The 26,199-nt window shown below is 41.3% G+C and overlaps 1 protein-coding gene across 1 annotated transcript in view; it reads left to right on the forward strand.

Moving 5' to 3' along the window:
• Positions 1-26,199, forward strand: part of timmdc1 (translocase of inner mitochondrial membrane domain containing 1) — a 41,645-nt gene that overhangs the window by 10,600 nt on the left and 4,846 nt on the right. The window contains exons 2-6 of the mRNA XM_061978658.1: positions 3,279-3,616; positions 3,678-3,843; positions 13,261-13,349; positions 19,686-19,753; positions 21,544-21,622. Of these exons, the coding sequence (XP_061834642.1) occupies positions 3,300-3,616; positions 3,678-3,843; positions 13,261-13,349; positions 19,686-19,753; positions 21,544-21,622 (719 nt within the window). The 5' untranslated portion in view covers positions 3,279-3,299. The remainder of the gene's footprint in view (positions 1-3,278; positions 3,617-3,677; positions 3,844-13,260; positions 13,350-19,685; positions 19,754-21,543; positions 21,623-26,199) is intronic.

Below are 26,199 nucleotides of genomic sequence, written 5' to 3' on the forward strand. Positions count from 1 at the left end.
CCCACCTGTTCCCAATTTGCCTGTTCACCTGTGGGATGTTCCAAATAAGTGTTTGATGAGCATTCCTCAACTTTATCAGTATTTATTGCCACCTTTCCCAACTTCTTTGTCACGTGTTGCTGGCATCAAATTCTAAAGTTAATGATTATTTGCAAAAAAAAAAAATGTTTATCAGTTTGAACATCAAATATGTTGTCTTTATAGCATATTCAACTGAATATGGGTTGGTTGAAAATGATTTGCAAACACAATTTCCCAACTCCTATGGAAACGGGGTTTGTACATGTGATTTATTATTGTTTTTTTAAAACACATTTGCAATTGTTTCAAAACAACATTTTTTATGTTATTGTGGGGTATTGCGTGTAGAATTTTGAAGCGGAAATTAATTGATTCAATTTTGAAACAAGGCTGTAACACCAAAATGTAGAAACATGAAGTGGATACTTCTTAGATACTCTGTATGCTTGTCAAAGATCCTACATGACGGAAGCGTTCATGTTTTTAGGAATCTTCTGTAAAATTTATAGTTGCAATATTCAATTGATATTATGGTAGCTACACACATTTCAGGTTATAACTTCCAAGTGTACAGCTGCACACTGAAATGTTTGTATGTTTGACTTTTCACCTGACAGCAAAAATGATAACTGGTGAACCACTGATACGTTTTTATCAGGGCCGATGCCGGTTATTAGTAGTCAAGGAGGAGGAAAACCGATATTTGGAGGCAATATTCATTGGCCGTAAAAATGAAGATATTGCCGTAAAAAATTTGAAAAGTACAAACTTCAACATTTAGTTTAATTTAAATGCTTTTAAGCATATATTTATTGAACAGCTTTTCAGATTTATAATTTTGTTAATTTTTTTATTTTTATTTCAGACAATATGCATCTTCTGTTTCAAATTCCTAGTAAAAAGTATACTGCCACAAATAAATTAATGTATGGCCCCTTTTTTTTTAAGACAGCAGTCGTTCTTCTTTGGTGCTGACTCCCATGCCAAGAATCAACACGGCCAGCAAAGGGATACACTGAAAAAATCAGGCACTTTTAGTTAGTTACTAGTACTAGAGGACTGGGATGTTATTACAATTTAAGGAGAGTCGGCTGCCTTAACTTACCTTATGAAATATGATTCTGCTTTATGTCAGGTGGGTGAGCTCTGTGTGCATTCACTGCTGATTGGCTGTTATAGTGCTGTAGTTGGGATGATGCTGGACACAGATTAGTGACTGTAGACAGTGGTCGGCTGCATCAAAGCCAAAGTAATCTTTTTAAATTGTTATTCAGGGGAACATTATCACAATTTCAGAATTGTTAAAACCATTAAAAATCAGTTCCCAGTGGCTTATTATATTTTTCGAAGTTTTTTTCAAAATTTTACCCATCACGCAATATCCCTAAAAAAGCTTCAAAGTGCCTGATTTTAACCATCGTTATAAACACCCGTCCATTTTCCTGTGACGTCACATAGTGAAGCCAACACAAACAAACATGGCGGAAAGAACTGCAAGCTATAGCGACATTAGCTCGGATTCAGACTCGGATTTCAGCGGCTTAGGTGATTCAACAGATAACGCATGTATTGAAACGGATAGTTGTAGTGTGGAGGCAGGTAGCGAAAACGAAATTGAAGAAGAAACTGAAGCTATTGAGCCATATCGGTTTGAACCGTATGCAAGCGAAACCGACGAAAACGACACGACAGCCAGCGACACGGGAGAAAGCGAGGACGAATTTGGCGATCGCCCTCTAACCAACGATTGGTATGTGTTTGTTTGGCATTAAAGGAAACTAACAACTATGAACTAGGTTTACAGCATATGAAATACATTTGGCAACAACATGCACTTTGAGAGTGCAGACAGCCCAATTTTCATCAATTAACATATTCTGTAGACATACCCTCATCCGCGCTTTTTTCCTGAAAGCTGATCTGTCCAGTTTTGGAGTTGATGTCAGCAGGCCAGGGAAGCTAGGGTCGATAGGGGGTTTAGCTCGCTCGTCTGCGGGAACAAACTGCCGCCGTTGCTTGCCGTGCTACCGAGGTCCTTTGTCCCTGAATTGCTCACACACTCCGGTAGATTCAATGGGGGTCTGGCGGCAGATTTCTTTGACTTTATCGTTGGAAATGCATCTGCTTTGAGTGTCGCAGGATATCCACACATTCTTGCCATCTCTGTCGTAGCATAGCTTTCGTCGGTAAAGTGTGCGGAACAAACGTCCAATTTCTTGCCACTTTCGCATCTTTGGGCCACTGGTGCAACTTGAATCCATCCCTGTTCGTGTTGTTACACACCGACGAGGCATGATGTCTCCAAGGTACGGAAAACAGTCGAAAAAACGGAAAATAACAGAGCTGATTTGACTCGGTGTTTGAGAAAATGGCGGATTGCTTCCCGATGTGACGCCACGTTGTGACGTCATCGCTCCGAGAGCGAATATTAGAAAGGCGTTTAATTCGCCAAAATTCACCCATTTAGAGTTCGGAAATCGGTTAAAAAAATATATGGTCTTTTTTTCTGCAACATCAAGGTATATATTGACGCTTACATAGGTCTGGTGATAATGTTCCCCTTTATTCTTGATGCCAAAGTAATCTTTTTTTAAATTGTTATTCTATCGGCTGTCGGATTTAAATAAAATAAAGCAGATGCCGATGACAGGTGAAAGTAAAAAAATTAAATATTGTGCAAAAGTCAATTTTCCAAAGTCCTAATGTGACATACATTCATTACATGCAAAGTGAGATATGGCAAGCCTTTATTTCTTATCATTTTGATGATCACGGCTTACACTTTTTCAAAACCTCAAATTTTCAAATAAAATATTTTTCAACGTTTTCATAAACTGTTAACCGTAATCGTCAAAATGATATCAAAAGAAGGCTTGAACTAGCTTGAGTTGCATGTTATGAGCCTATGCCATGTATTAGATTCATCTTGTAAATCGAACTGCTGGAATAAACACAACTTTGCACAATATTCACATTTTTTTTAGTTTCACCTGCATGTGTCAAATCGTCCTGGCCGATAATCGGTCGATCCCAAATAAAAATACATCTCAAATGACTGGCTTTAGTAAAGGACACTAAGTGATCGTGTTTTTAAAGGGCTTGCACTGCTTGAAAGCTGCTTATTTGGACAACCTCTCTACTCTGTGCCAGGGCTTCTTTTGCCTCAGGGCTGTTTGTTTTGTGGGGGAAGATGTGGCTACAGCAACCATTGAACAGTCCCAGCTGTTAAGCCATGTGTTTGTCCCTCTGTACTGCAGCCTGGCGCCAGCTGAAGCGTAATGCATCCAGAGCAGCCCACAACAGGCTTCACCCTTTGGAGACAACTGGCAGATTCAGCAGCCCGGGGCACATGGAGCGCTGGCCTACTGCAGGGCCTGATTCAGAGTTCTGGGCCTCCTTGCCTCGGCCCCCTGCTCCCCAGGGTCCATGCAGCTGACATGGCTTCTGCCCAGCCGGCACAGATGCCCTCATCTCCCTCCTCCACCTGCGCTGCTCCTGCACACACCCTTACACCTAGCACCATGCCAGACAACCTGCGCAAGCCAGAATTCCCAGACACGGGCTGGGACCGCATTAAAGATCTTTTTCAGAAAAAGTTAGTAGCTTTTATATTTTCCTTCAACTTGTACAATTGTCTGACCTTTGTCTTTCATTAGTGCATCCGAGAGCTACTCAGAGGAGGTGGCCAACGTGCTAAAAAGCGGATTTGCGGCTGCTATACTAGGCTTTGTTTACGGTGGCCTGCCTGCAGCTCGCCACGCCAAGCAGAGATATATCCAAATGAGCCAAGCTGAACTCTACAGTTGTCGTGTAGAAGCAGTGGTAAGTCAACCTTCCAAAGCATATTGATGCTAGCTAGCATTATGTAAAGACGACAGACAAGTGGCAAAGAGTAACACGGGTCACGGGGGCAGCAGCCACAGTAAGCCCAGACTCTCGAACAATGAGCTGTTACCACTTTACAATGTTTTGTTCTGTGCAGCTGGTATAGGCTCCAGCTCCCCCCGTGACCCCGAGAGGGACAAGCGGTCGAAAGTATGGAATATGACATCAGAGTATAAATTGCATAATTGGCTGTGATGCATGTATTTTTTTTAGGGCTGTCAAATGATTAATTTTTAAAATCAGATTAAACACATTTTGGAATTTGCATTATTAATGCTTAATCACAGGTGATTACTCGCTTTCATAGTTGAAATGAGCTTAGTAAAAGTCCCCAATATTTGCACACAAAAGCAATTTTAATGTCAGAATGTCCTCCAGAAACGTTTTTTAAAGGTTTTACTTCAATGCATGGCATTTATTTGCACAGAACTTAATAACAGTTTTATCCAAATTTATTTCATCGCTCGGTTGGTAGAGCGGCCGTGCCAGCAGCTTGAGGGTTGCAGGTTCGATTCCCGCTTCCGCCATCCTAGTCACTGCCGTTGTGTCTTTGGGCAAGACACTTTACCCACCTGCTCCCAGTGCCACCCACACTGGTTTAAATGTAACTTAGATATTGGGTTTCACTATGTAAAGCGCTTTGAGTCACTAGAGAAAAGCGGTATATAAATATAATTCACTTCACTTATTTCAGGCTGTATTAGGCATTGATCTGATCGCTGACAGTATAGTGGTTAAGGTAAAACAGCTTTTACGGTCAAAATAAATTGCATGATTAAAGTGTGTACATGATTAATGCAATATTTTTTTGTGATTACTCACATGAGTTAACTTGTTAACTTTGACAGACCTACTCTTATTTAAAAAAAAAAAAAAAAAAAAAGGCTAAAAAATGTTATCCATATATTTAAAGACAAATCTGTGTTATAACCATTTCTTTGTTGAATTTGATCGTTTTGCAATATATTTTAATTGTTGCTACTTATCTTATTACTACAACGTAACAAAGGGTTGCACTTTCTACTGCACTTAGTTTATTGACATATATTATTCTGCCCTCCCTGAATGAGGGAGTTTAGTTTGGCAGATAAGTAAACAGTCCATTAAATTACAGATGATGAAAAATCTTCCAACTTGAGGTTGGTTCTTGATAGTCTACACCAGGAGTCTTCAACCTTTTCCAGGACAGGGACCCCCAAACTGATGGAGAGAAGGAGCGGGGACACCCTACTTACTGTATATATCTTGTATGAATTTGTCTTCTAAATGAAACTGATTGTTAAGGTACGGTACTTTTTATTGTGAAAGACTAATATATTCAAAGAATACAGTATAGCGCCACCAAATACTAGTAACTACAGCGCTAATAGCTAGCTGTCTTAAAGAGGAACTGTACTTGTGAGCCAAGCACACATGTTTTTCTCTTTTTTGTGTTTTCTAAATCGCAAAAAACGCTAGTAAGATGTGGCTAACAATGTAGTTAATGGGGATTTGATCTACTCTGCTTAAGAAGCCCTCTAAAAACGCACAGCGCTTCACTTTTTCAATATTTTGTTATTCCAAAATGAAATAAATACATTTTTGTTCTCCAAATTTTATAGACAATACCCTATAAGGACAATGTGAAAAGTGAAAATCTTTTTTGCTAATTTATTAAAAAATAAAGAACAAAAAAATATATATATTTACATACAGTCGCGATCAAAAGTTTACATACACTTGTAAAGAACATAATGTCATGGCTGTCTTGAATTTCCAATAATTTCTACAACTCTTATTTTTTTGTGATAGAGCGATTGGAGCACATACTTGTTGGTCACAAAAAACATTCATGAAGTTTGGTTATTTTATGTATTTATTATGGGTTTACTGGAAATGTGACCAAATCTGCTGAGTCAAAAGTATACATACAGCAATGTTAATATTTGGTTACATGTCCTTTGGCAAGTTTCACTGCAATAAGGTGCTTTTGGTAGCCATCCACAAGCTTCTGGTTGAATTGTTGACCACTCTACTTGGCAACATTGGTGCAGTTCAGCTAAATGTGTTGGTTTTCTGACATGGACTTGTTTCTTCAGCATTGTCCACACGTTTGAGTCAGGACTTTGGGAAGGCCATTCTAAAACCTTAATTCTAGCCTGATTTAGCCATTCCTTTACCACTTTTGACGTGTGTTTGGGGTCATTGTCCTGTTGGAACACCCAACTGCGCCCAAGACCCAACCTCTGGGCTGATGATTTTAGGTTGTCCTGCAGAATTTGGAGGTGATCCTCCTTTTTCATTGTCCCATTTACTCTCTGTAAAGCACCAGTTCCATTGGCAGCAAAACAGACCCAGAGCATAACACTGCCACACTTAAACGTGTGGACAATGCTGAAGAAACAAGTCCACGTCAGAAAACCAACACATTTAGCTGAACTGCACCAATTTTGTCAAGAGGAGTGGTCAAAAATTCAACCAGAAGCTTGTGGATGGCTACCAAAAGCGCCTTATTGCAGTGAAACTTGCCAAGGGACACGTAACCAAATATTAACATTGCTGTATATATACTTTTGACCCAGCAGATTTGGTCACATTTCCAGTAGATCCATAATAAATTCATAAAAGAACCAAACTTCATGAATGTTTTTTGTGACCAACAAGTATGTGCTCCAATCACTCTATCACAAAAAATACAAGTTGTAGAAATTATTGGAAACTCAAGACAGCAATGACATTATGTTCTTCAAATAAGAACATAATGACTTTAGATCGCGACTGTAAGTTTTTGCAGCTTTTGCTCAATACTTTGTTGATGCACCTTTTGGCAGCAATTACAGCCTCAAGTCTTTTTGAATACGGTTCCACAGGCCTGGCACACCATTCGTCTTTGCGGCACCTCTCATGATCCATCAGGTAGGATGGGAAGCGTTGGTTTTATCCAGGTTGTCTCTGTACATTGCTGCATTCATCTTAGTCTGCAAAGAGGAATGTGCGAAACTGCCCAAAGATAAACAATAGACAAGCCTGTGGCATTGCATTCAAAAAATACTTTAGGTTGTAATTGATGCCAAAGGTGCATCAACAAAGTATTAAAGCAAAGGCTGTGAATACTTACGTACATGTGATTTTTTTATGTTTTTATTTTTAATGAATTTGCAATATTTAGAGAAAAAAAATCACATTGTCATTATGGTGTATAGTCTGTAGAATTCTGAGGACAAAAATGTATTTATTCCATTTTGGAATAGGGCTGTAATATAACAAAATGTGGAAAAAGTAAAGCGCTGTGTATACTTTCCTGATGCACTGTATTCCAATTACGTGTTGTGACCTGCATATCAACCATTTATTAGCAACATTGTTATAGTAAGAGGTCGATCACAGCCGTAACTAGCTTATGCAGCTATGGATATACTGATCCGGTGATCTGCTGCATAGCATCTGAGTTGGTAAAGGTTTGTGCTAGATTATAAATGTTGCCTTTCACCTGTGTAGTAGAAAGTTGTGACCATAAACGGAGAAGTTTGTCAACTTTGACATTCGATTTATACCTGAAGACAACGCAAAGAAGACTGGATAATATGCTCGTTTGCTCCCATCCATCCATCCATCCATCCATCTTCTTCCGCTTATCCGAGGTCGGGTCGCGGGGGCAGCAGCCTAAGCAGGGAAGCCCAGACTTCCCTCTCCCCAGCCACTTCGTCCAGCTCCTCCCGGGGGATCCCGAGGCGTTCCCAGGCCAGCCGGGAGACATAGTCTTCCCAACGTGTCCTGGGTCTTCCTCGTGGCCTCCTACCGGTCGGACATGCCCTAAACACCTCCTTAGGGAGGCGCTCGGGTGGCATCCTGACCAGATGCCCGAACCACCTCATCTGGCTCCTCTCGATGCGGAGGAGCAGCGGCTTTACTTTGAGCTCCCCCCGGATGACAGAGCTTCTCACCCTATCTCTAAGGGAGAGCCCCGCCACCCGGCGGAGGAAACTCATTTCGGCCGCTTGTACCCGTGATCTTGTCCTTTCGGTCATAACCCAAAGCTCATGACCATAGGTGAGGATGGGAACGTAGATCGACCGGTAAATTGAGAGCTTTGCCTTCCGGCTCAGCTCCTTCTTCACCACAACGGATCGATACAGCGTCCGCATTACTGAAGACGCCGCACCGATCCGCCTGTCGATCTCACGATCCACTCTTCCCTCACTCGTGAACAAGACTCCGAGGTACTTGAACTCCTCCACTTGGGGCAAGATCTCCTCCCCAACCCGGAGATGGCACTCCACCCTTTTCCGGGCGAGAACCATGGACTCGGACTTGGAGGTGCTGATTCTCATCCCAGTCGCTTCACACTCAGCTGCGAACCGATCCAGTGAGAGCTGAAGATCCTGGCCAGATGAAGCCATCAGGACCAAATCATCTGCAAAAAGCAGAGACCTAATCCTGCAGCCACCAAACCGGATCCCCTCAACGCCTTGACTGCGCCTAGAAATTCTGTCCATAAAAGTTATGAACAGAATCGGTGACAAAGGGCAGCCTTGGCGGAGTCCAACCCTCACCGGAAACGTGTCCGACTTACTGCCGGCAATGCGAACCAAGCTCTGACACTGATTATACAGGGAGCGGACCGCCACAATCAGACAGTCCGAAACCCCATACTCTCTGAGCACTCCCCACAGGACTTCCCGAGGGACACGGTCGAATGCCTTCTCCAAGTCCACAAAGCACATGTAGACTGGTTGGGCAAACTCCCATGCACCCTCAAGGACCCTGCCGAGAGTATAGAGCTGGTCCACAGTTCCACGACCAGGACGAAAACCACACTGTTCCTCCTGAATCCGAGGTTCGACTATCCGGCGTAGCCTCCTCTCCAGTACACCTGAATAGACCTTACCGGGAAGGCTGAGGAGTGTGATCCCACGATAGTTAGAACACACCCTCCGGTTCCCCTTTTTAAAGAGAGGAACCACCACCCCGGTCTGCCAATCCAGAGGTACTGCCCCCGATGTCCACGCGATGCTGCAGAGTCTTGTCAACCAAGACAGCCCTACAGCATCCAGAGCCTTAAGGAACTCCGGGCGGATCTCATCCACCCCCGGGGCCTTGCCACCGAGGAGCTTTTTAACTACCTCAGCAACCTCAGCCCCAGAAATAGGAGAGCCCACCACAGATTTCTCAGGCACTGCTTCCTCATAGGAAGACGTGTTGGTGGGATTGAGGAGGTCTTCGAAGTATTCCCTCCACCGATCCACAACTTCCGCAGTCGAGGTCAGCAGAACACCATCCGCACCATACACGGTGTTGGCACTGCACTGCTTCCCCTTCCTGAGGCGGTGGATGGTGGTCCAGAATCGCTTCGAAGCCGTCCGGAAGTCGTTTTCCATGGCTTCCCCGAACTCCTCCCATGTCCGAGTTTTTGCCTCCGCGACCGCTGAAGCCGCACACCGCTTGGCCTGTCGGTACCTGTCCGCTGCCTCAGGAGTCCCATGAGCCAAAAGAACCCGATAGGACTCCTTCTTCAGCTTGACGGCATCCCTCACCGCCGGTGTCCACCAACGGGTTCTAGGATTACCGCCACGACAGGCACCAACTACCTTGCGGCCACAGCTCCAATCAGCCGCCTCGACAATAGAGGTGCGGAACATGGTCCACTCGGACTCAATGTCCAGCACCTCCCTCGTGACATGTTCAAAGTTCTTCCGGAGGTGGGAATTGAAACTCTCTCTGACAGGAGACTCTGCCAGACGTTCCCAGCAAACCCTCACAATGCGTTTGGGCCTGCCAGGTCTGTCCGGCATCCTCCCCCACCATCGCAGCCAACTCACCACCAGGTGGTGATCGGTAGAAAGCTCCGCCCCTCTCTTCACCCGAGTGTCCAAAACATGAGGCCGCAAATCCGATGACACAACTACAAAGTCGATCATAGAACTGCGGCCTAGGGTGTCCTGGTGCCAAGTGCACATATGGACACCCTTATGCTTGAACATGGTGTTCGTTATGGACAATCCGTGACGGGCACAAAAGTCCAATAACAAAACACCACTTGGGTTCAGATCCGGGCGGCCATTCTTCCCAATCACGCCTCTCCAGGTTTCACTGTCGTTGCCAATATGAGCGTTGAAGTCCCCCAGTAGAACGAGGGAATCACCCGGGGGAGCACTCTCAAGTACTCCCTCGAGTGAATCCAAAAAGGGTGGGTGCTCTGAGCTGCTGTTTGGCGCGTAAGCGCAAACAACAGTCAGGACCCGTCCCCCCACCCGAAGGCGGAGGGAAGCTACCCTCTCGTCCACCGGGTTGAACTCCAACATGCAGGCTCTGAGTCGGGGGGCAACAAGAATTGCCACCCCAGCCCGTCGCCTCTCACTGCTGGCAACGCCAGAGTGGAAGAGAGTCCAGCCCCTCTCGAGAGAACTGGTTCCAGAGCCCTTGCTGTGCGTCGAGGTGAGTCCGACTATATCCAACCGGAACTTCTCTACCTCGCGCACTAGCTCAGGCTCCTTCCCCCCCAGCGAGGTGACGTTCCACGTCCCAAGAGCTAGCTTCTGTAGCCGAGGATCGGACCGCCAAGTGCCCTGCCTTCGGCTACCGCCCAGCTCACATTGCACCCGACCTCTATGGCCCCTGCTATGGGTGGTGAGCCCATTGGAGGGGGGACCCACGTTGCCTCTTCGGGCTGTGCCCGGCCGGGCCCCATGGGGACAGGCCCGGCCACCAGGCGCTCGCCATCGTGCCCCAACTCCGGGCCTGGCTCCGGAGGGGGGCCCCGGTGACCCGCGTCCGGGCGAGGGAAATCTGAGTCTCGTTTGCTCCCGTCATTTTTAATTTGAGGATTATGATGATCATCTAACCAGGGAACACAAGTCTTGTGTTGAAATATGTAACATCCCATCAGTCGGCATCCCATGACAGCAGACTTTGTACAGTATGTGATCGTTTTATTATCTGTGTATTTCTTGTTCAGCACTTAGCAATAGTGCTATATGATGCTTCGTGTTTGGCTCTGCTTATCACTCAGCATGTAAAACTAGCAGCTCATCCCTCTTATACTCAGGCTTCAAAATATAAGGTTCTGGATCATCATTTGTCCCAAAGTAGTTGATGTTGTAATGCCATAATTAGTATTTGTTGTTACAAAAATAGCCAATGCACTCTGTAAAATCTATGTGCCATCATGATGCTTAAAATTACCAAATTTGTAAATAGTACATATTATGAATGTGCCTTTTACCTCATAACATATTTACTTACAGCATGTATATAAAACGTTCATGGAGGTTTTTGGATGTTTATTAGAGGGCTTTGAAAGCGAAATAGATCGAATCCCCATTACCTGAAGACCACTGGTCTATACAACCATTCAGAGACCTCAGATCTACACAATGACGTTACTGTAAAACTAAGCACACAAAAGAAATAACATTAATGTACACATGAATTTCACATACATTTAGGAATCATGTTAAATCCACAATCCATCTTGGTATAAACTGAAAAAACTAATAACACCAAACAGGATGATGTTTGACTCTTTTGCGCTACCTTAAAGGCCTACTGAAATGCGATTTTCTTATTTAAACGGGGATAGCAGGTCCATTCTATGTGTCATACTTGATCATTTCGCGATATTGCCATATTTTTGCTGAAAGGATTTAGTAGAGAACATCGACGATAAAGTTCCCAACTTTTAGTCGCTGATAAAAAAGCCTTGCCTGTACCGGAAGTAGCAGCGGAGTAGCGTGATGTCACAGGTTGTGGAGCTCCTCACATCTGCACATTGTTTACAATCATGGCCACCAGCAGCGAGAGCGATTCGGACCGAGAAAGCGACGATTTCCCCATTAATTTGAGCGAGGATGAAAGATTCGTGGATGAGGAAAGTGAGCGTGAAGGACTAGAGGGCAGTGGGAGCGATTCAGATAGGGAAGATGCTGTGAGAGGCGGGTGGGACCTGATATTCAGCTGGGAATGACTAAAACAGTAAATAAACACAAGACATATATATACTCTATTAGCCACAACACAACCAGGCTTATATTTAATATGCCACAAATTAATCCCGCATAACAAACACCTCCCCCCTCCCGTCCATATAACCCGCCAATACAACTCAAACACCTGCACAACACACTCAATCCCACAGCCCAAAGTACCGTTCACCTCCCCAAAGTTCATACAGCACATATATTTCCCCAAAGTCCCCAAAGTTACGCACGTGACATGCACATAGCGGCAAGCACGTACGGGCAAGCGATCAAATGTTTGGAAGCTGCAGCTGCATGCGTACTCACGGTCTGCGCATCCAACTCAAAGTCCTCCTGGTAAGAGTCTCTGTTGTCCCAGTTCTCCACAGGCCAATGGTAAAGCTTGACTGTCATCTTTCGGGAATGTAAACAATGAAACACCGGCTGTGTTTGTGTTGCTGCAGCCGCCTGCAATACACCGCTTCCCACCTACAGCTTTCTTCTTTGCTGTCTCCATTGTTCATTGAACAAATTGCAAAAGATTCACCAACACAGATGTCCAGAATACTGTGGAATTTTGCGATGAAAACAGACGACTTAATAGCTGGCCACCATGCTGTCCCAAAATGTCCTCTACAATCCGTGACGTCACGCGCTGACGTCGTCATACCAAGACGTTTTCAGCAGGATATTTCGCGCGAAATTTAAAATTGCACTTTAGTAAGCTAACCCGGCCGTATTGGCATGTGTTGCAATGTTAAGATTTCATCATTGATGTATAAACTATCAGACTGCGTGGTCGGTAGTAGTGGGTTTCAGTAGGCCTTTAATGCTAACATACAATGGACAAACCCATTGATGGAAATTAGCATTGCAATCTTTTTAAACATTTACAAATGTTCAACCTTTTTTTTAACAGAACAAAATTGACAAAACATAAAATGCATTTCTACTTGCATACATATGCAACACTTTGGAAAAGAATATTGACCACTAAGTTTGTCCTAGCAGGCAAGTCTGCTGCTCTCTGAACTCTGTGACCTGTTTGTGAATGAGTGCTCACTACAGAAACATATTGCTCAAACCTCAAAGACAAATTTTAAAACAAATAACATAGTCAATGTTTTGTGAATATGATTGCCAGAAGATGGCAGCACTTATAACATCTTGAAAAGTTTTACCAACCTGTGCTGCAAAATGTAAAAAAAAACAACAACACTTTTTACTTGTGGTGAAATCCCTATGCTTGTTATAGACAAACTATAATTACCACCAAAGTCCAATTACGTGTTCAGATGTGGGGTCTGTACGTGCTATTGGACAAATTGTTATTTTGTTCTTTATGTATTTGTTCCAATTTAAAATGACCTTTACAAGACTGGTGATTGTTAATTTTTCTTGTCTGTGTGTTTTGTGTCAGCGTGCGGCCCACAATGCAGCTATCCGCGGTTTTGTGAGGTATGGAATCCGATGGAGCTGGAGAATCGCTGCATTCGTCACCCTTTTCAAGTGAGATCAAAAATATCATCTAATGCTGTGTGTTGATGAGAAACATTTTAGCCGAGGTGATTTGAATTTAAATGTATGTCACATATAAAGTTAAAGTTAAAAGTTAAAGTACCAATGATTGTCACACACACACTAGGTGTGGCGAAATTATTCTCTGCATTTGACCCATCACCCTTGATCACCCCCTGGGAGGTGAGGGGAGCAGTGGGCAGCAGCGGTGGCCGCGCCCGGGAATAATTTTTGGTGATTTAACCCCCAATTCCAACCCTTGATACTGAGTGCCAAGCAGGGAGGTAATGGGTCCCATTTTTATAGTCTTTGGTATGACTCGGCCGGTGTTTGAACCCACAACCTACCGATCTCAGGGCGGACACTCTAACCACTAGGCCACTGAGTAGGTGGCTGCCCAGTCACTCACGCAGAACGCAAACTGAGCTAATGCAGCCAACTTCCCTCTTGCTCGCCGACATCCCATGTCCCTCATCATTGTCAGCAGGCACCATCTTGTAGAGCATGTGTGTCAAACTCTGGCCCGCGGGCCAAATTTGGCCCGCCGTGTAATTTCACTTGGCCCTTGAGGCGATATCAAATTAACGCTAGAGCTGGCCCCCCGATTACATACAGTGGCGGTGCCGTGGTACATCGCATTCCCCGCTAACTGTCATACTTGCCAACCCTCCCGGGAGAGTCCCATATTACAGTGCACCTCCCGAAAGTCCTCTTTTCGTCTAGTCCGACGAACTGCATGGAGTGCCCAGAAGTTTAAATGGGAACTGCAATTTTTTTGGTGAATTTTCCTATCATTCATAATGTCTACGTAAGACAAGACCACGTATGTTTTCTTATTTTCATGCTTTCTAAAGCATAAATAAACGCTAGCAAAAGTCAGCTAACAATGAACGTAATGGGAGTCGCTCTATTCCACCTATTAAAAACATCCAAACACCTCCATCAACGTTTTACATACGCACTGTAAGTATATATGGAATGTAGTAATAGGCACATTCAATAAAAACATGTAATATGTACATATTTTGCTTATTTTAAGCATACGGCAGCGTATTATTTCGCAGATGCATCACGTTTGCCTTTCCCTTCAACAACAACACTAATACTCAACGACTACTTTAGGACAAGTGATGATCCAGAATCTTATAAATTTGAGCCTGACTATACGGAGGATGAGCTACAAGATTTAGAAGCTGAGTAATGAGCAGATCCAGCTTTAGTGAAACACTAAGCATCATGTAGCAGTATTGCTAAGTGCTAAACAAGATATACACATTTTGAACATAAAAAAAACATTCACTTACTGTACAATGTCTGTTCTCAGTGGGATGCTGACTGAGGGTATATTCATATATTCCCGTTTAGATGAAGAATTAATAATATTGCTCGCGCAGGTTTAAAAAAAATAATTAAAAAATAAACGCAAACAGGTGCTTTTTGTGTATTTCTCGCCATGTCCGGTTGTAAATTGAACATGAAAGTTGACCAGTTCTCTGCTTTTTGGCCATAACCTTCTACTATATGAGAGAGACATGATTTATAGTCTAGAATTAACTTTCACCAAATCAAAGGCGATGCAGCAGTAGCTCAGTAAAATGTTTGCGATTTTACGGAAATGAAAAAGGCTGTTTTAGTAACACTCTTAATGTGTGACTCAAACGAGAGAGTTAGGTCGAAGATAATACCAAGATTCTTTACCGAGTCGCTTTGTGTAATTGTTTGGTTGTCAAATGTTAAGATGGCATTATTAAATAGGTGTCGGGGTCTAGCAGGACCGATAATCAGCATTTCTATTTTCTTAGCGTTAAGATGCAAAAAGTTGTTGGACATCCATTGTTTGATTCAGACACACCTTTATGTGACTACAGTCTGGCATGTTGGTCAGCTTTAGGGGCATGTAGAGTTGGGTGTCATCAGCATAACCGTGAAAGCTAACGCCATATTTGCGTATGATGTCACCTAGTGGCAGCATATAGATGCTGATGAGTGCAGGGCCAAGAACCGAACCCTGTGGAACTCCGCACGTTACCTTAATACTCCGAGGTCACATTGTTATGGGAGAAGCACTGCATCCTGTCAGTAAGATAGGAGTTAAACCAAGAAAATCTAAGTCTGACAGACCAATACATGTTAACAGAATGTTATGATCGACAATATCAAAAGCATTGGTGAGATCAAGTAGCAGCAACATGGATGACTTATCAGCAATAGATCATAAGTCACTTTTGCGAGGGCAGTCTCAGTCGAGTGATTTTCCCTGAGACCAGACTGAAAGAGTTGTTAGATGCTAAGTGTTCATTTAGCTGCTGTGCAACAATTGTTTCGAGGATTTTAGAGATAAAGGGAAGGTGGGACACCGGCCGGTAGTTTACCATGAGGTCAGAATCGAGGTTAGGTATTTTTGAGCTGAGGGTGAATAACAGCAGTTTTGAATGTTAGGGGAACAGTGCCAGAGGAAAGTGATAAGTTAATAATATTTAGCGCTGATGGTCCTAATATTAGAAACAGCTCCTTGATAAGTTTCCCAGGAAGTGGGTCAAGTAAACATGTTATTTGTTTTGTCCCATTTACGAGTCGCAGGAGTTCCTCTGTTATTTTTACAAAAAGAGAGCGATTATTTTGGAGCTCAATATCCGTCGTACATACATGCGTATTTGCGTTAATAGAACCCAATTGGAGCTGGGATGCGCTATCTTTAATCTCCTTTCTAATGAGTTCTATTTTCTTAATAAATAATTGCATAAAGTCGTCAGCCAAGTGGGTGGAGCTATTCAGAGAAGACCCTTGTTGGGTTAGCGATGCTACTGTAATAAACAAATATTTAAGATCGTTTTTATTGAAGCGGATGAGATTTAAGTAGTAATTAGTTTTAGCTATGGTAAGAGTGTATTTATAAGTTATTAAACTATCCATGCTTGATGGAAAACCTCAAGTTCAGCCGCACCCAATTTGCGTTCCAGCTTTCTACACGATAGTTTAAGAGCTCTGGTTTCTTCTGTGAACCAGGGGGTATGCCTTTTAGGGGCCTTTTTTAGCTATACTATCAATGACTTTGCGCAGGGCAACGGTTAAGTTGTTAGTGAGGTTATCAATAGAGCCTACATAATTTAGGAATGGTGGCCAATACCGAGGACAATAGGCCAGCAAGAGTTGTAGTTGTGGCAGCATTAATTTGGTGGCTTTGGTTATTAGTAGTTTGTTGACTATGAGTCAGATTTTCAAATTTTATAAGGTAGTGATCGGACATTACTTTAGTGTACTGGAGTATCATAACTTTAGAGGTTGTGACACCCCGGACGAGGACTAGATCTATTGTATTACCGTTGCGATGCGTGGGTTAATTTATTATTTGTGTCAGACCACAGCTATCAATTATAGTCTGGAGCGCCACGAATACGGGGTATTCATATGGATAGTAAAATCCCTCATTATAATTATATTATCTACACGCGTCACTAGATCAGCAACAAACTCTGAAAATTCCCTGATAAAGTCCGTATAGGGCCCAGGGGGGCGGTAGATAACAGCCAGACAGAGAGGTACCGGTGTGACAGACGTCATAGTAAGCACCTCAAATGATAAATATTTATTACTTAGGTTAAGGCTATGGTTAAGGTTTTTATTGGATGTTAGTGCGACCCCTTCACCCCTTTTAAGGGGACGGGCAATATATGCACTCGTATAAGAGGAAATGCCTCGTTAAGTGGAAAAAATTAATTTGAGACCAATGACGTTAAGATTGTTGTCTCTACTGACCTCATTAACTAATAACCTTTTGGGAGACAATGGTCTGATGTTTAAAAAGCCTATATTAAAGGTAGTGGGCTGTTTTGAGGCATTTTTGTTAATGATATCCGTAGGGTTGCAAAGGGGTGGAAAGTTTCCGGTAAATTTCCGGAAACTTTCCGGAAATTTACCACGTGAAGTTAAGCTCGGGAAGTTTGGAAATCTTTACCATTTTTTGATAATTCAAAGTTGGACACCGTCCATCTTATTCTGTAGAATAAGATGAGAAGCTTGTAAAACACTAATGTAATGCCACACACAGATATAAATAGTCAGCTAAACAATTGGAGTAGTCTTTAAAAATATTTTACTGATGCACAAATGAATATAAATAGGCTGGATGAATAAATGAACACTCAATCAGCATGCAAAATCAAACTATAACCTACATTCTTGTATGACAACAGAATGGCTAGCAGAACATAATGCAGAGGAAACTACACGTTTTGATTTAGTATTTGCTAATTGAACTTTACAGATCACAAATAAGGTAAATTTGTATCGCTAACGTTGTTGGCATAAATGAATGGGCTTTAACATAGAGAAAATTAGCATCACGGCTAACAGAGAAATATTTTCGGTTCATTATGAGACTGTGGTGGTACATAAACCTAGCTAGCTAGAGATATTGGCCCCAAAATCATTTAACAAGTACAGGAACAGCTAGCTAGCTTGAGTGGAAGTCTGCTGGAGTAGTCTACAGTCATATAGTAACAAGCAATTACACCTCTATTAAACTTAAATACCATAGTTCAAATATATCTACCTCAGTAATATCATCAACACTTACCTGACTGGATGAAGTCCTTGGGCTCAAATACTAGTGTGGCCTCAATAGCCCTGCTGTAGTGTGTAGCATACTGGGAATGATCTGTGCATGTGATGGAAGAATGTACTGCACATGTGATGGAGGAATGCAACTGAATTTGCACTAAATCAGGTTGTTTTAGCTAATAATCATGCTGCAAGATCTAGCATGTTGCATTCAATGTTTATTCCCATTAATGTCCCGTTAATTCCCATATATTCCCGTTAATTCCCATGAAAAATTTCCAACTTTGAATATTCCCGGAATTTTGCAACCCTAGGTATCCGTAGTACTGATATTATTAACGTTACATCTATTTCGACTTCAATAGTTTTGATCACATCTAGGAATAATATGGTGGGGATCTTGAGATACAGTAATTTGCTTTGTGCTGTGATAGATTTAACGCTTCGTAATTTGCCACCTCAGTAGAATGCAGAAAAAAACATTCTGTGAGTCATATATTATTCTACGAGAAATGCTATTTGTGCAGGAATTTTCCACCCTGGCACTGGTTAATTCTAGTTTAACTGACTCCTCACTCGGGCTGACAGGCACTGTAATTGCCTGTGTCTGAGCTTGCTCTAGTGTAGTTAGTCAAGTGTGACTCAACCAGTAATCTATGTTTCTATATAGAGGGATGGCGCCTACCCGGTTAGGGTGAAGGCCGTCCTTCCTCAGCAAGACTGGCTTGCCCCAGAAAGAGGGCCAATTATCAATAAACTTTAGTCCCTGTTCTCTACAGAAACTAGCCAGCCACTTGTTTAGCAAGACTAAGCTGTTATACATTTCATCATTGCCTCTCGTAGGCATGGGGCCCATGACAAGTACTCGTTGCATCTTTCTCGCAAGATTACAAGTTTAAACTATTTTCCTCTTTGTAATCTCTAACTGTCTCATCCTAGTGTCATTGGAAACGAGGTGTACAACTATGTTCGTGTAGATAGTGGTGCGATTAGCCTGTCGTACGTGTTTACTGAGCCTGGTGCGAGTCGCCTCCCTAAGATTAGCTTGAAGGTCGAATGCTTGGGCATCGGGATTTCCATATTTTCATCGATACATGTTTAAAACTTTTTTAACACCTGAAATTATTATAGCTTTTACAGCCTTATGATAGCCTTTATTGACCTAATATGATTCAGCACGGTGTAGATTATCGTAGCAACGCTATGCTCGTACTGCTTTGCCAAATCGGCAACACCGAAAACTCGATCATGTTTTTCAATTATTTTTTTCTCTGCTTATTGTTGTCAGCACTGTCCCTCACACTCACTTTCTTCTGCCCCATTGTTGGCAAAACTTAGTTTTGTCCTTTTAGTTCTTAGCTAATTCAAATGAATGAATGTTTGGGCATCTCTTATGGGGTTCACTGTGACATTGTGAAATAGTAGTGAGGAGACTTGTAACCCAGATTTTTGTTTGCAACCTAAAGCATCACAATTAGCCGAGAGACAGCTCTCGACGTGCTCTTGTAAGCCGAGGTACCAATGTACTTTCAAACTTGTGCACCCAAGTTTGTATCGTTCCATGTGCATGCAAAGTTTTAGTGTATATACCCTTCTGATCATAGGGTTTATGTGGACATTTTACAATTGTGATGCATTATCTTAAGAGTTGTAGTTCTAAATTTCAGGTGGCTATTTCATCACAACAATTTATTGTGCAAGTGCAAGATTATTTTGTTTTGATTACATTTTTTGTGTGTCTCCCATGTTCTTCTGTCCTTCATCCAGTTCTGTCAGCACAGGCCTATCGGTTTACCGGGACAAATACACCCTTGGCAATTATGCCGCAGCTGGAGGTGAGTGCAGGAGTTCTTTTGCTACCCCCATTGTCCAAGTCAGACCTGCTGTTGTAGTTCATTGTTTTTACAATCAGGGGCTTGTAATAAATTGCAACTGCCATTCAGTTAAAAACAATGCTCACCATGCTTCCGTCGTAAAATAGTTTCTGATACTGTATGGACAGAGCAGCCAGCACAGACATATCAAAGTGGCACAGCGGCATGAAAAAATGTGCGTGTGTATGTATATTAGGGCTGTCAAAATTTACTAGGTAACTCAATTGATTAATTACAAAAAAGTCTTGCATTAATCATGTACACTCTTAGATTAATCATACAATTGATTTTGACCGTACAAGCTTTTACCTTAACCGCTATAAGGTAAGTGAACAGGTCAATGCATACGTCATTACAAAAATGATTAAGGAGAAATTTCACTCCAAAATACAGCCTGAAAGAACATTAGATAAAACTGTTACCAAGTTTTGTGCAAATAAATGACATGCATTCAAGTAAAATGTTTAAAAACATTCCTGGATGATAATCTGACAATAAAATTGCCTTTGTGTACAAATATTGTGGTCTTTTCTCAAACTAATTTCAATTTTGCAAGCGAGTAATCACAATTGCAAAATGTAATTAATCAGATTAAAAACTAATCATTTGACGGCCCTTATATGTATGTACAGTATATATATATATACGCACATATGTGTATATATACCGTATTTTTCGGAGTATAAGTCGCACCGGAGTATAAGTCGCACCTGCCGAAAATTCATAATAAAAAAGGAAAAAAACATACCGGTATATAAATCGCACTGGAGCCCAGCCAAACTATGAAAAAAACTGTGACTTATAGTCCGAAAAATACGGTACACACTTATTTACAGTCGCGATCAAAAGTTTACATACACTTGTAAAGAACATAATGTCATGGCTGTCTTGAGTTTCCAATACTTTCTACAACTCTTATTTTTTTGTGATAGAGTGATTGGAGCACATACTTGTTGGTCACAAAAACATTCATAAAGTTTGGTTCTTTTATGAATTTATTATGGGTCTACTGAAAATGTGACCAAATCTGCAGTGTCAAAAGTATACATACAGCAGTGTTAATATTTGGTTACGTGTCCCTTGGCAAGTTTCACTGCAATAAGGCGCTTTTGGTAGCCATCCACAAGCTTCTGGCAAGCTTCTGGTTGAATTTTTGACCACTCCTCTTGACAAAATTGGTGCAGTTCAGCTCAGTGTTTTGGTTTTCTGACATGGACTTGTTTCTTCAGCATTGTCCACACGTTTAAGTCAGAACTTTGGGAAGGCCATTCTAAAATCTTAATTCTAGCCTTTGTTAGCCATTCCTTTACCACTTGTGACGTGTGTTTGGGGTCATTGTCCTGTTGGAACACCCAAATGTGCCTAAGACCCAACCTCCGGGCTGATGATTTTAGGTTGTCCTGCAGAATTTGGAGGAAATCCTCCTTTTCCATTGTCCCATTTAAAGCACCAGTTCCATTGGCAGCAAAACAGGCCCAGAGTATAATACTACCACCACCATGCTTGACGGTAGGGATGGTGTTTCTGGGATTTATATATAATATATTTAAATAATATATATATAAAAATAATAAATATATATATATATATATATATATATATATATATATATATATATATATATATATATATATATATATATATATATATATATATATATATATATGTATATGTGTGTGTATAGTATTGTCTGTGCATTCATTTATGAGAACCAATAATAAAAGTGTATGTGTGTGTGTGTGGATGCCTAGCTGTGGCTGGAGGTCTTTATAGGCTGAACCTGGGCCTGCGAGGTCTGGTGGCAGGCAGCATCATCGGAGCAGTGTTGGGGTAAGCAGCCTGTTGTCATTTTTACATCAGTCCTCAGCTAACTCCACTAACTCCATGTTTATTCTCTTATATTCGTGTGCATGTTCACAACGCTTAAGAGCAATGAGCACTCTGGCAGCCAGCTGCGGTCCTTCCAGCAACGCTCTGTGGCCCAGCTGAGCTACGCCCCCCTTGCTCCTTCCCCCCGACCCTTGGCCTGGCTGCCAGAGGCGCTCATGTGCATGAAGTAGTGCCGTGGTTTGGCTAATAGAGCAGAGATGCCAGCCAAGGCAGCAGCTGCCACTCTCCTTCTCTCCACCATCTCTGTTATTGCAGCCTCTCTTTGAGCACAGTCTGATATGGACTAATGCTTCACTCTCTTCTGCCTTCTTTCCCTGTAGTGTAGCACACACAACTAGGATTGATTGCTGTTGTTTGGCACAGATTCAACACGTTTCCATGCACACAGTATTGCAGTAAAGGCTGATATTGACAAGCATTAAGAATATTCCCAATACTCATCATTGTTATCACATTTGATTTCAGACAGACATTGCTCATAGTAAGGTAAAAACCAGTATGCATATAATGCTATTTGTTAGGTCTGTTAGCCTACACATACAAGTGTACATGAGGTTACGGAGGACAGCCGCACAGGTTGGTACAGCAGCATTGACAAACATTTGACTGGGGAAGCTTAAACAGCATCCTCATGCCATCATTGTCTGCCACCTGGGATTTATGCCTCCGGCTTTTTTGTATTTCCACCTTAACTGGGCAGTATTCATAAGGGTACGATATGCTTTATGAAGTGCAATTTTGACTGATACTGAGCGCATGGAAAACCTACAAGTTGCTAGAATGTTGCCAACATCTTTATTATATTAAAACAAAACAACATATTGTTTGTTTTTTTTAACACCTAAAAGACAAAATGAGAAAAATGTTATATGCAGTATACTATACTATCAACTGTATGTCTTGTTTAAATGTTTCACATATAGCTATGAAACAATATTAGTGTTGATGGATCCATCCATCCATTTTCTACCGCTTGTCCTTTTTGGGGTCGCGGGGGGTGCTGGAGCCTCTCTCAGCTGCATTCGGGCGGAAGGCGGGGTACACCCTGGACAAGTCGCCACCTCATCGCAGGGCCAACACAGATAGACAGACAACATTCACACTCACATTCACACACTAGGGCCAATTTAGTGTTGCCAATCAACCTATCCCCAGGTGCATGTTTTTGGAGGTGGGAGGAAGCCGGAGTACCCGGAGGGTAAAGAAAGATCCCGAGCCCGGGTTTGAACTCAGGACCTTCGTATTGTGAGGCACATGCACTAACCCCTGTACCACCGTGCTGTGGATGTTGAAATATTTAAGAATATCTTATTATTACATTTGTTTACTGCTCACCACACAAATTCAAACCTTTACTGCCTCTTTTCCACACCATGTCAACAAAATCCTATCATCCTTTTCCAGGCAGCAATAATCATGTCCAGTAGCCACTTTATAGTCCAACTACGGCTGTCAAAATGATTAAAATATGAATCTTGATTTAAAAAATATCCTCCATAGTTAACTCATAATTAATCACAAATAGAAGGGTTTTTTCTATAGTTAAGTGTACCGGTACTTCATTAACATGTACACCCAACATGGGACTTGACTATTTGTTTGATTTATACACTTTTGTGTATTAAACATGCTAACATTAACAGCTCACAACGATACTTCATTACAGACACACAGACGCTATACATTTTCCAGCGGAGGTCGAATCCAGTCCTTTAGTGCTCTGTCTTTCTCTATTATGAAATGTATAGATCAGTGGTTCTTAACCTGGGTTCGGTGAGTCGGGCTCGGGTTTGGCGGAGGTCAAGACACCCGACTCATCGTGTAAATAAAAACTTCTCCCTATCGGCGTATTTCGGATATGGCAACAGCAAAAGTCAGACTGATTTACAGGTGTGTAATTTGTTGTGAGTTTATCCCCTTGTTCTTTGAACAAGGGGATGTTCATGCACGGTTCATTTTGTGCACCAGTAATAAAACATGGTAACACTTTAGAAGTTGGGAGAGTGGCCGTGCCAGCAACCTGAGGGTTCCTGGTTCAATCCCCACCTTCTACCATCCTAGTTACGTCCATTGTGTCCTTGAGCACGACACTTCACCCTTGCTCCTGATGGGACTGGTTAGCGCCGTGCATGGCAGCTCCCGCCATCAGTGTGTGAATGTGTGTGTGTGGAAAATAGTGTCAAAGCGCCTTGAGTTCCTTAAAAAGGTAGAAAAGCGCTATACAAGTACGACCCATTTACCATTTAAAGGAAACTTCTGTTAAATCATTAGCGCTTTTATTTTTGACAGCTCTAATTCCATCATGTACATAACTAATATCAGGCTTGATACATGCATATGCCAGGGGTCCCAATAGTCTCTTAACAATCATAAAACCACTTTGACTCAGAATTGTCAATCTGAATGTCTGAAACATTTTTCACTATACTTTTACTATCTGCAAGTAAACATAGTGATTAGGGTTATCTTCACAGACACACACTTCCCATATGAAAAATGCAGGCTTGTAATATCAGAAAGAGTACAACAAGAAAGAACAGCGTAATGATATGTGTAACAATAAGAGAAGTTTCACAGAATATCACAGTTGAAAATGTGTTACAGCAGCTTTTATGGTGCTCACAAATGTTTTAACAAGAAATAAAATACATGCAAATACTAAAAACTAATAAATAGATCTTGGTATCTTGGCCAAAATGTCAGTTTTCAGTCAAATGCAGCCTGCGTGTAGACGGTAGATGAAAATGCAAAGGAACCAAGAATAAATACTTTTGTTCTTATCGATACTATTGGAAAAACGGAACCAAAGGTCTAATTTAACACTGCTAGCGCTATGGTCGTCCTTTTGGCCCAGACTTGTCTGTGTGACGGGCGCCATACTCGCATCACCTCCTCCCCTGTTAATATGTGCCTGAGTGAGCAGCCACCTGGAGCGTTTGACGTGTGGCAGGTGCACCTACATCAGCAATGAAAGAAGGTTAAGCAGTACATCACGCTCTAGATCCTGTGTCATATTTGTCTCTCCCCATGCCGTCGTTTAGACTAAAACCAAAGTATGCATGCAATTTGGACCTGTTCTATTAAAGATCGACATGGTTGGTACATTATGAATAGTGTCTAGTTCAGGGGTCACCAACCTTTTTGAAACCAAGAGCTACTTCTTGGGTACTGATTAATGCGAAGGGCTACCAGTTTGATACACACTTAAATAAATTGCCAGAAATAGCCAATTTGCTCAATTTACCTTTAACTCTATGTTATTATTAATAATTAATGATATTTATCTTTGTGGAAACACTGAACATCTTAATGATTTCTCACAATAAATATATATAGAAACAGATAAATATCAATATGCAACACTTTATTTTTATATTTTCTCTAAGTGCACATTTTTCAAATTGAACATTTTCAAATGATCACTTCTAAGACAGTCTTGTGAAATCACAATATCCCATTTTAGCTAGCTAGCCACTACATTTTTTTAACAAATCATGAATTACTTTGCACCATGTTTGTACAAATAATAACTCATGTAAAATACAAAAGTCAACTCTCAAATTTTTAAATAAATCATGTCACACTTTGAACTGGACATCAAATCTGTTATCTGTTTCTTCGTCAGTTAGTGGGAAGCCTGGCATTGCATGCTGTTAACTAGTGTGTTGTACTCTGGTGTGTAACTTGACACTGCAACTCTGAGTGAGTCTTGCAGATGTGCATCAGTGAGACGTGTTTTGTAGAGAATAAATGATGAAAAAAACACTTAATTGAACGGTTTAAAAGAGGAGAAAACACGAAAAAAATGAAAATTAAATTTTGAAACATAGTTTAACTTCAATTTTGACTCTTTAAAATTCAAATTTCAACCGAAAAAAGAAGAGAAAAACTAGCTAATTCGAATCTTTTGGAAAAAATTTAAAAAAGAATTTATGGAACATCATTAGTAATTTTTCCTGATTAAGATTAATTTTCGAATTGTTATGACTGTTTTAAATAGGTTAAAATCCAATCTGCACTTTGTTAGAATATATAACAAATTGGACCAAGCTATATTTCTAACAAAGACAAATCATTATTTCTTCTAGATTTTCCAGAACAAAAATTTTAAAATAAATTCAAAAGACTTTGAAATAAGATTTAAATTTGATTCTACAGATTTTGTAGATTTGCCAGAATATTTTTATTTTATTTTAATCATAATAAGTTTGAAGAAATATTTCACAAATATTCTTCGTCGAAAAAACAGAAGCTAAAATGAAGAATTAAATTAAAATGTATTTATTATTCTTTACAATAAAAAAAATAAATATACTTGAACATTGATTTAAATTGTCAGGAAAGAAGAGGAAGGAATTTAAAAGGTAAAAAGGTATATGTGTTTAAAAATCCTAAAATCATTTTTAAGGTTGTAATTTTTCTCTAAAATTGTCTTTCTGAAAGTTATAAGAAGCAAAGTAAACAAATAAATGAATTTATTTAAACAAGTGAAGACCAAGTCTTTAAAATATTTTCTT

The sequence above is a fragment of the Nerophis lumbriciformis genome, linkage group LG01 (assembly GCF_033978685.3).
Source record: "Nerophis lumbriciformis linkage group LG01, RoL_Nlum_v2.1, whole genome shotgun sequence".
NCBI lineage: Eukaryota > Metazoa > Chordata > Actinopteri > Syngnathiformes > Syngnathidae > Nerophis > Nerophis lumbriciformis.